General features: G+C 33.7%; 1 protein-coding gene across 2 annotated transcripts in view; it reads right to left on the minus strand.

Moving 5' to 3' along the window:
* The window catches only part of RTTN (rotatin), an 87,536-nt gene that overhangs the window by 48,558 nt on the left and 21,473 nt on the right, over positions 1–17,505 (minus strand). For both annotated transcript variants that reach the window (XM_061364652.1, XM_061364651.1), the window contains exons 12-24: positions 16,128–16,340; positions 14,786–14,898; positions 13,499–13,625; positions 11,586–11,711; positions 9,422–9,538; positions 6,887–7,026; positions 6,476–6,647; positions 5,330–5,429; positions 4,215–4,303; positions 2,193–2,310; positions 1,837–1,933; positions 747–815; positions 165–353 (exon numbers count right to left, since the gene is read on the minus strand). In XM_061364652.1, the coding sequence (XP_061220636.1) occupies positions 165–353; positions 747–815; positions 1,837–1,933; positions 2,193–2,310; positions 4,215–4,303; positions 5,330–5,429; positions 6,476–6,647; positions 6,887–7,026; positions 9,422–9,538; positions 11,586–11,711; positions 13,499–13,625; positions 14,786–14,898; positions 16,128–16,340 (1,670 nt within the window). The remainder of the gene's footprint in view (positions 1–164; positions 354–746; positions 816–1,836; positions 1,934–2,192; positions 2,311–4,214; positions 4,304–5,329; positions 5,430–6,475; positions 6,648–6,886; positions 7,027–9,421; positions 9,539–11,585; positions 11,712–13,498; positions 13,626–14,785; positions 14,899–16,127; positions 16,341–17,505) is intronic.

Genomic DNA, 17,505 nt, shown 5'->3' on the forward strand with positions numbered 1-17,505 from the left:
ACCCACAGCCTCTTGGGATGTAATCCTTTACATTTAACAGGAGAGCATTCTCAAATGAGTAACAACGTGAACTGCTGTTTGAAGTTGAAAACCTATTTAAACTCAGTGGAACAATAATTTAATTTAAATATATTGGTATTTAAAATCAAAATAAAATGTCTCACCTTTCTGCTTCTTTCTCATAATTTATCAGTTGCAATAGGTTTTCAATGCCATGGTACCAAGACAGATTCCAAGACATTTTAAGCATATCTGACACAGGTTTCATAGTCAGGTACTCAGAAGACAACGGCACCACAACAGTATTAGGGCTAACTACATGATGACCAGTGATCCTGACTGGGAGATGATACCTAAGTAAAAGAAAAATCATAACTTTTTTTAAGTGGTTGACATTTCTTGTTTGGATTTTTTGTTTGTTGCTGTTACTGGTTGGTTTGGTTTTGGTTTTTTTCTTTTTTTAATTAAGTGATTTATTAGAGCAAGCTTGGAAAAAAACCTCTATGTTTATAAATTCAAACAACTCTGGATTTAATATCAAAGATTTCCCTTCATTCTTCCACCATCATAATTCAGGAAGGACTGTAGATGGAAAGCAGCAGAGTTAACTTTGAAAAGAACTTTGAAAATAAAGAATAAAAATAACCCCACTCTCCCCCAAAAAGAAAACCCCCCAAACCCAAACAAAACCATAACAACAATAAAAAAACCCTAACTACTCCCCAAAAAAAACAACCCCCACCTACCTTCTAACAACAGCAACAGGTAAACTGAAGACAGGGAGGCCAGTATCATTACTGGTTTTGTCATCAGCCCTACAAGAGATTAAGTTATAGTTATTATTCTTTATATTAAGCTTTAATTTTCTACTGATGCTACACTTATTTTTTTTTTTTTATTATCCAGATAAGGCTGCATATTTTCCTCCAGCTAGCTCTTTAGTAGTTGTATGAACAAACATTATTTCTTCATGATTATGCAACATTAAGATAGTTCTTAGATCACACACATAAAGCATATTTGTGCAGATGTACTGCAGGTAAAAATTAAATCAAAGGTGACATGCCAAAGCACATTCTTGTTTCCTTTTTTCTCTTTGAGAAAAAGTATGCATTATAATTCTTTTCAGTAAACTCCACGTGTGAATTCCAAAAGTATTTTTTTTCTGATGTACATGCAAATTTCAAATAATATCATAAGCTGAGGACTGTTGGTTTAAGGACAACTGCTACACATTAGATTGGATATAAGGAGGAAATTCTTTCCTGTTAGGGTGGTGAGGCACTGGAATAGGTTGCCCAAGGAGGTTGTGAATGCTCCATCCCTGGCAGTGTTCAGGTCCAGATCGGACGAGGCCTTGGGTGATATGGTTTAGAGCGAGGTGTCCCTGCCCATGGCAGGGGGGTTGGAACTTGATGATCTTAAGGTCCTTTCCAACCCTAACCATTCTATGATTCTATAAAAGTCAATATAAACAGGTGAATTCTAATTAAGTTTTAAAACCCACATCTACAGATAGCTATTTCATTTCTGTAGTTTCCATTTATGGAAAACATGGATTACAGAACAAGCAGGGGTTTCTGAAAATTAAAGTAAACTTCAAATTAATAGTGAGGTACAAAGTATTTATACTGAAAAAAATGCCATGTAGACCTATACAGCATGCAACTCAAGTACTGAAACTACTTGTCTGGCCCATAAATACGCAATTTTGATATATACAAATTTGGGTCATAATTTGAGAGATATATATGTATATACGTATATAAACTTATTTTCATTAAAACATGAAATTTTTACTAGAGAATATGCCATTCAATAACTATTTTTTCATACCACATTTCTGTTCTTGCTACTTCATCAAACAACAGAAGACAAAGCAATACTGTAGTTTCAGTTAAAACAGCAGGATCGTTTTGGAATATCAGCGAAGCTGCATGAAATAAAGATATTTAAAAATGTGTTAGAAAACATACATAAAACTGCATACAATGACACTGGTTAAAAACAACTGCCAAGATCTTAAACAGATGCCACATTCGACACAGTAATTTATACTTGCACACAGTGATTTATACTTTAGAGACTCTGAAGTGATCCAAGGCTCATAAGAAAGCTATTGCTTAAATATCTTACCGTATTTCACAGATCTCCTTTTCATGCATGCATTACAGTCAAAATAGAATCTTTACCTCTGAATAGTGAAAGCAGTAAAGATGATCGCTGTGCTAGGGACAGACGAACAACTGGATCAGCATACACAAGTTTGCGTAAGAGTGTTAGACATGGTAAAACTATGGATTCCATAAGCTGCAGGGACAGAGGAAATAATTAAATACAGATAACAAATAGGATAACCTGAGATGCTTAATACAAACTCATGCTATGAAGCAACACATTCCATCATTTATAGTAAAACAGAATTTTCTTAGACAAGCACATTTTATCCAGATGATAAACACATATTCATTAGAAAATATTTATTCACTTCTGGTTTTATTTTATTAGCAATTGATTTTATTGGGCTTTATCACTGTAATATTATTATAACATTTGCTTTCAAAATATGTATTTTTAAGTGCCATGCGAGCTGAAAGATTAAAAAAAACCCAAATATTTACAGAAATGTAAGTTTATTTTTTTGGGTTTTTTTTTTTTTTTTAAAAAGCAAATAGCTTATTGTCTCACATTCATTTTCTCGGTCCCAATCTTTTGATAAGGAAATCTAAGAAGAAAAAGCAGTCCGATAAAAGTTAAATTATCAGTGTCCAAAAACATGACCAAAGTCACTGTCCTTCACAGTGAGGAGACAGTATGTATTTCACAGTACCATTATTTTGCCTGTGCGTAGTTTTGCCTTTAAAATTTGTTTTATAAACCAAATGCAGTTGAGTTTCATACTGAATAAATAAAACCCCTGCTTATTTAGTATGCAAAGAGTCTGTTACACAACCAAACATAAATCCTTATTTTAACTGTGCTTTTTCTGTTTTGTTTATCCTTCTCTTGGTAGCCACTTTTCCAAGAACAAGCAAGGGTTTTTTTAATTTGATTTTTTGTTTGTTTTTCTTTTCTATTGATTTTAGGATGAAATTAAAAAAAAAAATATCATTTAAGGGGAAAATCACAATCTGGGCTAGATTCCCTCAGGATAGGGGCCCAGTGACTTAATCAAACATACATTGTCTTTCTTTGACCTAATGGAACTCTCACTACTTTTTGCTTAAACTAAGCTACATCAAAACAAGAGGTAAGTAGTGCTCTTCAGAGCTTGAGGAAGCTAAGGATGGGACTTCTACTAGTTGTGCTCAAGAGACAGAAGTAAGACTGCTTAGTCTGCAGATGAAATGTTTTACAGTTATTTTACAGAGCAAAGCAGTTGGGATCCAAAACTATAAACACAGTGCTGACAAATTTCTGAATGCTAGCACTTAAAGTGGAATTTTGTATACAGCTGTCAGCTTTACTCTCCTGATGAACTGATCTAAACCATTAACTGTTCGACGTGCACTTTTAGACTTCTCCTTCTAAATACTCTGCAGTTTCCAACATGTAAAGTTTGAGCATCTTATTTAGTATAAGGATATTACGTTCCACAAGCCATATATGCAAACAAAAGGTGTCACAGACCCTTGAGAGTTGTTACATGTGTGCTTCCTGGATGTTTATTATAGTTTTGATAATGCTAAGATTCTCTTAATGAAAGAAAACTGATTTGCCAAACTATGGGATTAGTTAGCTAGAAAACTAAACATGTTTGGTGTAATTCTGAAATGTGTCAGAACTTCCCTGAAGCTTTCTCAGTAGAGATCAAAACCAAAAATCTCATGGCCTTAAAAAAAAAAAAAAAAAAAGTGTTACATAGCATATTATAGTCTCTAAACTTACGCCCTGAAGCAAATTATAAGCAAAAACCAGATGTTATTGTAAATGGGAAACTACGTGCCAGACTGAGTTTCAGGTATAAGTAATCTTTGGACCCATGTAAGATTGCCTTGCCAGAGAGGGTATCAGGACACAAGATCACATTTGGAGTTGAGCATAAATTTGAGGTAAATGACCAAGATCTGCATTTTTGCAGTAAATTTATTACTGAACATCTGTATTCTGTGCAGTATTAATGCACAAGTATTAGTGTTATAAATGCAGAAAAAGGCAAATTCTATGACTGTTGTGCTGTACAATGATTGTAGAACTTGTCACAGTATTTTTACCTTTCCATCTACATGTACACAGTCATTAAGGTAAGCCAAAATCCTTTCTATCATACCCAACTTTTTCACAATGCCATGCATTTTGGTATCTGTAAGAAAAACAAAAGATAGCTGAGAACAAGTTTCCAAAACTGACAATCAAGAGAACAAGCACAGCTCCAGCTCTAACAATACAAGCCTCCTCTAAGTCTTGAACACTAGACTCTTAAACGTCTCGTAGAACTTCCCATAAAAACTTCATGTTCCACAATTATAGCGATCCCCTGGGCAACTCAATTTCAGTCAAATGAGGATAGTAGTAGATAGTAGACATTTCCTCATCCTTGTGATTATTTTTCTGTCAAGAAAAGTGCTCATTTCAATATTATCTAAAACTATGGTGAAAAACTTACATTCCGTCACTAGGATTTGAGTTCCTTGAACAAAATATACCTGAATCAGAGTTTGAGTAGGTGAAGTACAAACGTCCAGGTTTGAAACAATACAGCTATGATCCTGCACAGAGTCAAATAATGCTCTATGCAGGACTGCTTACTTGCATCTTGATTCCACCAGATTTTCTTTACCAGAATTCATAATTTTTCCCCATGTGAGCAACACAATTATAAAAAAACACCTGTGATGCAAATTTATGATTTTAGTCACTTAAACCATAAAAAGGAGGTACACTTTTCTTGTGAACATATTAGATGAAATGCCACAGCGAGTCTGCCTCTTAATATTGACATAGAGTATAACCATGGAAGCTTAGCTTGTGTTTATTGAACCCTCATTCACACAAATAGCATTTCAATCCATTTTAACTGAACTTAGGCAAACTGAAAATGCAGGAAGAAATTCAGAACGACACAAGAAATTCTTCACTAAGTATAAAATCCTATTAGCTAGCCTGTGCAATCTAAGAATTAACACTATTTCTGTTTCTTATTCTTCAGGGATACAATAATGAATAACTTTTTTTTAATTAATGGATCATCCACAATAGTGTTAAAGTTCTGCTCCAACAGTATACATAAAAATTACAGAGCACCCTAGCACAAGCATGCAGAAAACAGCAAAACTGCAAGCTCATGCAATGATCAGCACATGAACACAGATTTTCTGAAAAAGTTTACCTTCTAAAATGATTGCTAGCTGCTCAGCTGCAGACTTTCGTAAAACAAGGTCAACAGCGTCAGAGGTCAAGACATCATACAGTTTTTCAACAGTTTCTACCTAGAAGTAAAACTATATTAGATTTACATCTAGTACGCTATTACAAAGCAAGGTAACCAGCCAAGTTTCCCAATAGAAAGTAAAAAATAAAAATACCTAAATTCCTCAAAAAATATATTTTATTAGATTCCACATGCATGTAGTAAGAAAGGATTAGGTTATAATCTTTTTGCAACAAATCTCTAATATCTGTGGAATATAACAAGATAATAGTTTCCAGAACACAATAAATGCAGATTTCTAACAAATAATGCTAAATTTATGTAGGACTACAGAAAGCACAATACTACACAGAAAGACTAGAATATGCTTCTGAGTCTGTGACAGGGACTGAACTTTATAATGACAATAGGGTTACAGAAATTTAAATAATCCTACACATCCATACAAATTTATGTCCTAAATTCTCTAAGGATGTAGGGGAAGAGTATAATTCAAGTGTACAATGAGCTGTCAATTTTTTTTCAGATGGCCAGCATATTAGCATTTTTTTAACATGTTGTTAAACTAAAAGTGTTGAGGGTAAAGACAAAGGAGCACAGAGGGGAGATGGTAAGAAAAATAAAAAAGTTTTCCAACAGGTCAAATACCTGTGACTCATTTTTCACTCTGCAAAAGCAGAAACAGTAAGAAAACACAGACATAATTTGGAATCTAATTTAAAGTATTTCATATTCTAAATTTGTGCCTATTTAAGTAAAAATTGATTTAATGGGGAAAAAATTCTGTGAGAAAAAAATCAGACTCTCTCCATGCACAATGAAACTATTGTAAACAGAACAGGCCTGTTCTCTCTGTACTAAAGTCTTGATGTTAAACATATCGAAGTGGGGGGAGCTGGAGGTGAAGAATTCTTTTCTTATTGTTGCATATGGTAACTTAAAAATTACTGCTTAAGTTCATACATAAAGAATTTATCAATGCATTTCTTTTTATGAAGCAAGCCAATTTGTATGACATATTGCAGCCTTCAGAAAGTGGTAACTTCAGTGACTGGGCAGGTAGAGGAGCTGACCAAGGATAATATTTAGACAGAGTTTACTCACCTTAAATATCGACTCTGTTTTATCGTCTAATTTTAGCTCAATAGCTGTATCTATAACAAATAAGTTTGAAACGCTGGAAAGCACACTACCATGCAGGTGAGGGCGTTTCAGGTTTGCCCCCTCTTCATTCAAAAGATGGAATGACAAATGTTTGAGTGCTACAGAACGAACCCTAAAGGAGTAAACAATTGAAATAAATACACAAAGTCCTCGTACTGGAAAATTTAGCTGTATAGTAAAAAATTAGTTTGTAGAATTAGTACAGTGGCAGAGGGAGTACTTACTAATTCAGTATTGATTAATTTACCTTTCAAATCAAACCACTGCATAATAATCAACTGGATTGTTAGAGAGGACACATTTGTCATCAACATTAGAAGACATGCCAAAATGCTACAGGGCATTACTTACAACTGCTTTTTTGAGAACAGAAGACGCAGAGCGGCCCGTAGTCTAGTAGTTCTAGGGAGAATACTCTCTCCTTTCTCAGAGGTTGTTTCACTCAAATTGAGGATACAGTTACCTAGCGTATCTTTTGAGTCAGCATAACCCTAAAATAAAGAAAAACTTCAAAAACTAAAATCCACATACTAATTTAGCAAAATAGACAAGGTAGTTCCCCTTTCAGAGGCTAAAAGAGGTTGGGGATGCAGCAATACCTGAAAAAGAAAATTAATAACTCTTAAGAAAATTTCTGCAGATTAATACTTGTCCTGGGTTCAGCAGTAGAAGTCATTTTTCTCCTTCTTAGTAGTTGGTACAGTAGTTTTGACTTTTGGCCTGGGAACAACGCTGATAACACCAAAGTTTTTAGTTGTTGCTAAGACTAAGGATTTTATGAGTCTCATGCTCTGCCAGGGAGGAGGGGAAGCCAGGAGGAAGCAGAGACAGGACACCTGACCCAAACTGACCAAAGAGGTATTCCATACCACAGCATGTCATGCCCAGGATGTAGAACTGGGGGCACCTACCCGGAAGGGCTAGATCACTGTTCAGTCAGGCTGGATATCAGTCAGAGGGTGGTGAGAGGTTGTATTCACTTCCCTTGTTATTTCCCTTATCATTATTATTATTATTATTATTGGTAGTAGCAGTAGTGATTTGTGTTAGTTACTGGACTGCTCTTATATCAACCCATGGGAGTTACATTCTTTTGATTCTCCACCACATCTCTCCAGGAGCCCAGGGGGAGGAAGGCGTGGGAGTGAGAGAGTGACTACGTGGTTCTGAGTTACTGACTGGACTTAAACCACAACAATACTCCACAAAAACAATTTAAAAAACTAATGGATGATCCTGTATCCAAATCAAAATAAAAGATTTTTACATGGCTCAGAGGTATTTTAACCTGAAGCCTTACCTTTCAATCTATTAACATAATTATAAGGCCATTTTCCATTTCAATAAATAAAATAAATAAAATAAAATGAAAACGTCCCTACAAGCAGATTGCTTCACAACTTTAAATATTAACTACTTCCAGATATTTCATCAAAGCATTTTCAGATACAAACAAGACAAACCATAATCAGTTACACCAAGCAATACCACAAACATTTAAAACGTAGAGTAAAACACAACACATTTTATATGCATTGGGTAAATATAGGCCTCTGGTATGTTGTGCTCAAGTATCTATTGTACATAGCCACTACAGCTTATTAAATGGAAGAAAATTCTACTCACAAAAATGAGAGCAAGGATAAGTTCTTATTTGCATGTTAAGTCCACAACTTTTATTACCCCCCATTCAATCTTGAATATTAACAGAAGATATGCAGGTGGGTAACACAGAAGAGCTGACATTACTGGGCAAGAAAGCTCTGAAGTAACCTTTGTTCCACCACTTTAAGGTTCTCAGTATATTTCCTCTGCATTAATTTTCTGCCTGAGCCTTCTGTTTCATGACCTATCTTATTTGCAGTATTTCCCCATTTTTGCATCAATTTTTGTGCAGTTTATGTAAGGGCTTAAGTAATATAAACAGTTTTTTCAACTCATGGTAAATGTGGTGGAGGCAACAAATGAATATATAGTGTTGATGCAAATAAGCAGGATTAACTATCAAGCGTGATATTTTTTGAGAAAACAAAGACAAAAAATACACTTGGATACATTAGCCAAGTCAAATAAGAGACAGAATTAAAGCAAAAAAAAACAGACACGAGGAATAACAGACATCTGATAAGCGCATCAAAATATCTAATCTGGAAGATTATAGGCCTAAAATAGAAGGGAAATTTCCAGCACTAGAGATAAAATGGTAAATAACATGGATGAAGCAATTAGGCTGAAAATCAGACTGAGAAAAACACAAGTTCCCATTAGATCAAGCAGAGACCCAAGATAATAGAAAGCAAATTTGAACATAGTTACAGATTTGAAGATTAAGGTGTAAATTTAATACTGAGTGTCGATTATTCTATAATATTGGAAGCAAGAAACAAAAAACAAACACCAAAATATACAGAAAATACAGCTTACACTTATTGCTATTTGTTGGGTGCATACTTGATCATAAAATTATATAATCATTGCAGAGGAGTTATAACTTAATATATGAGGGACATTCTAATAATTATTAGTTAATTTTAGAAAGCATGCAATGTTTTAATCTATACTCGCATTATCCACCCATATCTTCAAGCCATTAAGTCCCTGTCAGTACTTGCTGATTTCTATTACAATGTATCAAAGTTTCACATTCTAGTAATACAAAGCTCAAATTTGTTTGCAGATTCAAAGTAGTAACCCTGACTGGCATTAGGACCTTTTCTACTGAAAACATTTCTCCATTTGACATCCACAAAACAAGTCTGTAGGCATATTATTGTTAACTTATTTTTCATCTGGTACTTAGTGAATATTCTGTTTATTGTTTAACATAATAGTGTTGCTGTTTACATGATTTCACACAACAAATTCAGATAAAGTGTTTTGAAGTACCTGTAAAACAGGAATGATGGGACAGAGGGCCTCAATGAACTTATTCCAAGTCAGTCCTGCCATTACTAATCGTCCCTGCAATAAATGCATCAGAATGGCCTTGGCTGTAGAGTTCACCTGCTCAATAACACACACAAAAAAAAGAAACTAATGAAATCGCTGACATGTCTAGGTCAGTTTGTCACTTCTGTGATTGGAAACTTTACATAAAAATATCTTTTCTCTTTGAGATGTTTCTATACAAAATAATGTCACTGCAGAATGCCACTTTTAAATTGTCAGTCATGCTAAATATTAAGTTGCTAGAAAAGCCTCTCAGAGAAGATACACAAATAGTTGTGCCTAAACGGCACTCAGGTATTTTCCCCTTAGAACTCTGGTTTGTCTGTTCTGAAATAAAACAAATCACTACTTCAACTTATACACCTATTGAACCCTCTATCCTGCAGGTAAAATAAATTATGTTTCACTTCTTTCCTGACCATACATTTAATTCCCAGCCTTCATGGTATGCTTTGATATGCTTCTGAAGATACAGGAAGAGTCTTGAAGCCTGTTACATGACAATTTCACTTGTTTAAGGCAAACAGTCAGACTAAGAAGGTTAACAAATATTTCAAACTGTACATGGATTCATCTGAAGCTCTCTATCATAAAAAAGGTATATAACATATATGATACAGCACTTATACTGTATGAATGCATCTAGTGTACAGTACATAATATATACTATATGTAATATTAAAGTATTTAAAAGCTAATATTACTGCAATGGGAAGAGAAGGGGAAAAAAACAGCTTCTCTGAATTCATTCTTCCTTGCATAGCATAAAAACATCTAATTTCAGCAGCTAAAAAACTGCACTTTATTCCAGAGCTAAAAATCCCCTCACCCCAGACAACAAGAAGAGCCTTTAATAATATCACTCCAGCCTATCTTTAAGGGACTGGATTTGTAAAATCACATAGCAAATCTTATATCCAGTCTTGGAATACAAGGTTCTTCTCAATGTCTTCTCATCATCACATGCTTGAAAGATTAAACTGATGCTTTATGAAAACTTAAGTAGCAGGTATAAATCTAAGTAAAAAAATATGTGTGGATATGATCTTAATTATGTATTTTGTTAGACTAATAAAAAAATGCATTATAAGGTGAATAGAATGAAATTAGATTAATTTTGTAAATATGCATTTTCCATCTCAATCTTTTTAAATTCAGTATCAATGGAAGTCTACTTGTTATGCTCAATTAATCACTAAAAGAGAAAACTGCCAGTATCTTTAATAAGACATCCGAAGGAGTAGTAGAAATAAATGCTTTCCTTCAAAAAGATAAATTACATACAAGGTACAAATACACAGCGTGCTATCAAAGGTACTTTACTGCTCCTTTCAAAACACTAAAATCTAAGAAATGACTTTACATTGAACTGTGAATAATACTGTGTTAAAAAAAAAGAAAAATCATTTTAGGAAGCAAGTTAAAAAAAATATATCTTTTTTTTCTGGGTCCTTACAGTTACTCAACTGTAGATCAGCTATAAAGTAGCTACAAATAACTTAAATAATTTTTTACCTCTCTCAGAACTCCCTAATTAGTTATGTATGTAAACTAGGAAATAGGAGACATATGTTAAGCATTCATGCATATAGGTGAACCCAATGGAAATTTAACCCTATTTTATAATATTATAGAACATTTCTATAATACTCAGGTAATTAAATGCTGATGTGTCTGTAGTGATGAAATACATTCTTATATCGAAGACAATACAGATTTAAAAATGTCTTTTTGCACACGTTTCAGACATTATCTGACCTTTATAAAGACTTGAGACTTCATGTTTTGCACAAATGGAAAGCATCATACATACTATTTCATCATATGCACATTTTATTAGGGTTGAAACATTAAAAAACAGTTTCCTCATTTTTCATTGGTCTTTTTATAATAGCATCCTATGACTATAACACTCTTTTGCCTCTGAATTCCCCATAAAAAAATATTTCCATTTACTGTAACTTCACTGTTTGCACAGCTTTTCTATATACAAGAAACTACCATAGTCAAAACTTCAGGTAAGCGTCAGACCACCATGGAGAATATCAACACCTAGTTGCTATGCACGTCAACTTATAAATATAGCTATTAAACACAGTACCTCATTCTTATCTTCTTGAAGGCCAAATGTACAGATTTCATATAAAACTTTAGGATGAAGAAGAAAATGTACTCCATGGCAGACTGAAGACACAGGCTTAGCAATATTATGAATACCTAAACAGTCCTTCAATAAAAATAAGGTTGGTTAGTTTTAAAATTCATAAAACAAAAAATTCAAACACTCTCCACTACTATATCTTGCTTTTATAGACTGCCTGAAGTTGTCAGACAGAATTTCTCCCTGCAGTTTAGAAGACTACAGTTCTGAAAGCCGTAGAATTAAAAACAGCTTTAGAGATCACTGACTGCAAATTCCCTTGCTACGCAGGACTAAGAAAAATACAAAATAATTTTGGTTTTATTTTAGAGAATAGTGAAAATAAACTAGACAAGATTAATATGTTTTGGTATTATATTAAAATAAACAAAACCTAAAACAGGCACGTAAAAAAATCTCACAAAAAGACAAAATGTCATTCAGTAGAGATAGTTTTCTTGTGAAATACTAGCCCCAGCATCTTTGTATGTTAGTGAATTGTGCTATAAGCACAGTAAGTTCAGCTGATGTCCATTACAGAAATTATTAAAGCATTATATAAAAGCTTTTATTTTGTAAGCCAATATTATGAATACCTGAACATGACTTGATGAGTATGACATTGCATTCTTCAGAGTATAGGAAGTTCAGTTTTAGGAAGTTTACTCTTTATAAAAAACTAAGGCAGTGACAAAATATCCATACAAAATCAAAGCGAAAACAAAACAACCCCACATTATTATTTTTTTTCCTTCACTAAACATCCTTGCAAAAAGCAGAAAAGCAGTCAACATGAAATTATTTTTGCCCAGGTAAAATTTCTAGGAAGAAAATACAATTTGTCCTTAAAAAGTGTGTCCATGTGAATCTCATGAGGTTCAACAAGGCCAAGTGCAAGATCTGGCACCTGGGCTGGGGCAATCCCGCTATCAATACAGACTGGATGATGAATGGATTAAGAGCAGCCCTGACGAGAAGTACCTGGGGACACTAGTAGATGAAAAACTGGACATGAACCAGCAATGTGCACTCACAGCCCAGAAAGCCAACCATATCCAGGACTGCACCAAAAGGAATGTTATTAGCAGGCTGGGAGAGGTGATTCTTCCCTTCTACTTTGCTCTAAGAGCCCAATTGGGTGTCCTCAGACATGGACCTATTGTAGGGGTTCCAGAGGAGGGCAACAAAAATGATCAGAGGGATGGAACACCTCTCCTATGAAGATAGACTGACAAAGTTGGGGTTGTTCAGCCTGGAAAAGAGAAAGCTCCAGGGAGACCTTACTACAGCCTTCCAATACTTACAGTGGGCCTACAGAAAGCCAAATTTTTACCAGGTTCTGTTGCAGTAGGGCAAGAGGTTTTAAACTAAAAGAGGGTAGATTCAGACTAGGTATAAGGAAGAAAATTTTTTTTATAGCAATGGTGGTGAAACACGGCAAGAGGTTGCCCAGAAAAGTGGTAGATGCCCTGTTCCTGGAAACATTCAAGGTCAGGTTGGATGGGGCTCTGAGCAACCTGATCTAGTGAAAGGGGGGGGGTTGGACTAGATGATCTTTAAAGGTCCTATCCAAACAAGTCTGTGAGGTTTTATGAACTTCATTTCAGCAGACAAGCAAAACCAACCACTTGAATTCTTTCAAAAGCAAAATTAAATAGAAATGTGTAATAGCAGAAAAGAAAAAAAAAAAAACGTTTATTAAAGATCTTCTTAAAAAATAAAATTGTCAGTCACTGGTTTTTCCCCTCTATAGAGTTCTTGTCATTCTGAAGTGCAGTACCTGAAGTATATAACCTAACCAACTAGATTTAATACCAAAAAATAGGCATTTTTCAGCACAACACCAACAGTATTAAGCAAGCATTAGTTCTAACCTTCACCACTTCCAAACAGCAGTGATATGCTTCAGCTTTTATATTCAGCGAAGGATGAGACAACAGACGGAGAAGCATCTTCTGACCCTCAGCCTGAAGCAATGAGTTAGACTCAGCAGACTTCCAACTAAAACTGGAAAAATAATTAATTTAACTATTACTTATTTTACACTACCCAAAGATGCCTACAAAAATTTTCCTGTTAAATTTCAGCATAATCTCTGAAAAATACATCCTGAAAAGGTATACAGCCTGAAAACTGACTTGGCAGAAGTTCAGAGATCACAATATATTTCCCAAAATCATAGTATCAGTCTTCACTTTTGTACATATAATATTTATATACATATATATATATACATATATATATATACACACAGGTAATCAGAGACAATAGTTTTTCAAAATTCTCTCTTCAGACTTAGGAGCCAGAAAAACATTTATGTACATCTGAAAACATAAAATTCTATTGAGCTTCAATATGCCCCTTAGATATTATACAGTATACAATTATTTTAAAAAAATCTATGCCTTCAGAATTTTTTTTACTTTTGGATCACAAAGTGAATTTATGTTAGTTAAAAAGTTGAAGTAAATTTGCTGTTGCCTGAAGCAGTAACCAAACAATAATTAATTCTAAAAAAGATTAGAATACAGAAAAGTGCTTTTATGTTTCATAATTTAAAAATACTTAGAGAGCTCTTAAATATAGTTTCAATTGAAAAAAAAATCCCTAAAGACAAATTCTGAACCAGCGTAAAATTAAGATTTCTGTATTTCTAATTAAGTGTTCAATACAGAACATTTCCAGGCACCACAGGGTAACTTAAATTTTCAAACTAGAGACATGGAAAATCTAAAAAGCAATAAGAACATGCTGTTTAATAAATGAGATGCCATACCGTAATATGAAGTATTTATAATAAAATAAGTTCTTTATGATTTCTGAAAGCAAACTAAAAGTTGGAAAAAAGATATTTAAAAAGTTTGAGAGACAGATCAAGGAGTTTTAAGATTGTTTCTTTGCAAATCACATATTAACTTTATCTACGTAAAAACTTATACATAGAAAAAATTAAAACAGTTCTTTAGCACCTGAAATTCAATTTTCAAGAAATCCACTACAGAACGACACAAATTATTCAGAGGAGACCTTTCAGTAGCTAAAAGAAAACAACTGTTCAAATATAAGGAATTAGCAAATTAAGTTTCTACTCGAGAAACTTTTATCCATAAAAGAAAGATTGTATTTACTCACGTAAGAGTTTTAAATAGTAATGTACTCACATATGTGAGCATATATGAATGCATTCCTGAAGCAATGAGAAGTGTTGATGGTAGGGTAGACTACTCAAGGCCTGATCTGCCAATTCTACTAATTCAGAAAGATTCTTGTCCCCCTGAGAAGTAAAATTAAGAGAAAGAAACTATCAGAATTTGTAATATTAAAGTACACAATGTTAATCATAATCTTTCCAAATTTATCATCATTTAATAATGTACTAAGTAGGGCTTGGTTCAGCCTTTCACAGGAGTTTTATAATTAACCTGATTAACAAATTCAATAGATTTCAAATGAATTTTAGAACCTACTCCTGGGAGCTGAAAACCCTTCAGCTGCTGAATCCAGAAACACTTTTATTAAACTCAGTAGGAATAACATATTTCAGAGCATGAATACTATAACTCTATTCAAAACACTTTCTAAAATGACCAAATAGACTCACCCTTTCATACTTTATCCTTTTAATCAAACTATTTTTTTTAAATCAATATTCATTTTATGTGAGAAAGAGTATAATGAACATATTAATATTAATGAATATGCAAATATTTCATATTTAACTATTACTCATTAATAATGAATTATTACATTTAAGTCTGTTGTTTGGTTTGTTTTTTTTTTTCGTAAGCACATATGCTTTCATACTCTTGGTTACCAAATACATTAAATTGAGCCATTTAAATATGATGGAGTTAACATCATCGTAAATAGCATTTTACAAGCAAAGTATTGCTTCTATTAAGTTCTGAACCTGAGTACATAAAGGACAGATTAACTCAGTTTTAAGACATTTATACGCTTATATTGCTGCATTTTATTTATCTATTTTAGGATCAGTGGAACCAGTATTTTGCACAATTACTTTTCCATTTGGATAACAGAGAAGAATATTTTGGTACCAGGCAGGAATCTCTTAACTAAGAAAGCAAAATATATTATCTGTCTTCATAATAAAGTGAAACACACAAATGTCACAGGCTGGAAGTAGTTGTTTATTAGAGCTACAATTGCCAATTGGGAATTAAAATTTTCTGAACTATTTAAATACTAAATAACATACATACACACATACACACTGAAGAGTATTTGTTTCTTTGTTACTTCTTTGCCCATATCTTGTGCTCACTTCCAATCTCCAAGTATTTATTTCTTTTGTTTTACTTAGGATAAGATTTTTTCAATCATTATGAGTTGTACTAGTAAAAACAAATATAAATTAACTACATGTTGCATAGTACGGAATATTCATAGATTTTCTTTGGCTATACTTTTACTACAGAGAAACGGAAGCGGAGGAAAGAAATATGACCACAGGAAACATTTCATATAATAATAATTCCACACCTTCTTATGAACTTCAGCCATAAAGCTACAAGTGCATTCAATTGAATACGCAGCTTCTGAAACTTGTTTATAAATACTGTAGTTCTCAGTACTCATCTGCTCCAGATAGGCTGCAATGGATTCATAAATGCTGGGGTACTCCAAGGAAAAGGATACATCCAGAGAGAGAATAAATAAAGCATTCAGCAAACTCTTCTGTAAAACTTTACTCGCCTTTGAAAAGCAAAATAACTGTCAGAATAACAGCCTGAAAATACAGTAAACCCAACATTTTCAGTTATTTAACAAGCACAATCACTATGCTGCTACTTAAAAATTAAAGAAAGAAAAAAAATAGAGTAAGGTCTATATGAAGAATTATTATTTTTTTAATTAAAAAGTGAGAGTTCATTAATGTCAGTGCTTATGTCAGTCCTGCAACCAGTCACAGAAATTGCACATGATCCAGCCGCAGCACTAACCACACACACCGCTGCCAGGGTCAATTTACTTTCTAAACACTAGATGGCAGAGAATACACAGACCACAATTATTTCTGTATTTAACAAAAAGTTATCATTCCATAGTAATATCACATACTAAGAACTAGCATTTCTGTTGTTGCTTTCTGTTGCTGCAAGTGTTACAATATTCCTTTGACCAAAATTATGACCTCAATACCAGTATTTTTTTTGCAACTCCTGTCGCAGACTTAATTGAAATTTTGTATTACGTACATAAGAATATAAAGACAAAAATTATAAAAAATCATTATATTAATATGTCTACGTTATTTGCATGTACAAGAGACTATTTATATTAATAGTAAAAGACTTTATACTTGTGACAAAAAAGCCGTAGCTGAAAATCAATCTGCTACTCAGATAGATAGGTCTAAAAAAGAGCTACACTGCAATACTGATCCAAAAAAAATCTAAACCCATACAGCTTTAAAGATGTTCTAACACTTTCCACCCCACAAAACCTCCCAAATATCAGACCCCCAACATCTGAAACAAGCACAAAACAAACTCAAGAGCTACTACAGAACATTTTTAAAGAGCCCTAGAAGCAAATAACAATTAAAATCACTATGATGTATGAAACATAATTGCTTATTATGTTCCATCACAGTATCACAGTATGCTAGAGATTAGAAGGGACCTCAAAAGATCATCTAGTCCAATCCCCCTGCTGGAGCAGGAACACCTAGATAAGGTTACACAGGAATATGTCCAGGTGGGTTTTGAATGTCTCCAAAGAAGGAGACTCCACAACCTCCCTGGGCAGCCTGTTCCAGTGTTCCGTCACCCTCACTGAGAAGAAGTTTCTTCTCAAGTTTAAGTGGAACCTCTTGTGTTCCAGTTTGTACCCATTTCCCCTTGTCCTATCATTGCTT

Source organism: Neopsephotus bourkii, unplaced genomic scaffold (assembly GCF_033783945.1).
Source record: "Neopsephotus bourkii isolate Nb327-2 ecotype Australia unplaced genomic scaffold, CSIRO-AGI_Nbou_v1 NB_1248, whole genome shotgun sequence".
Classification (NCBI taxonomy): domain Eukaryota; kingdom Metazoa; phylum Chordata; class Aves; order Psittaciformes; family Psittacidae; genus Neopsephotus; species Neopsephotus bourkii.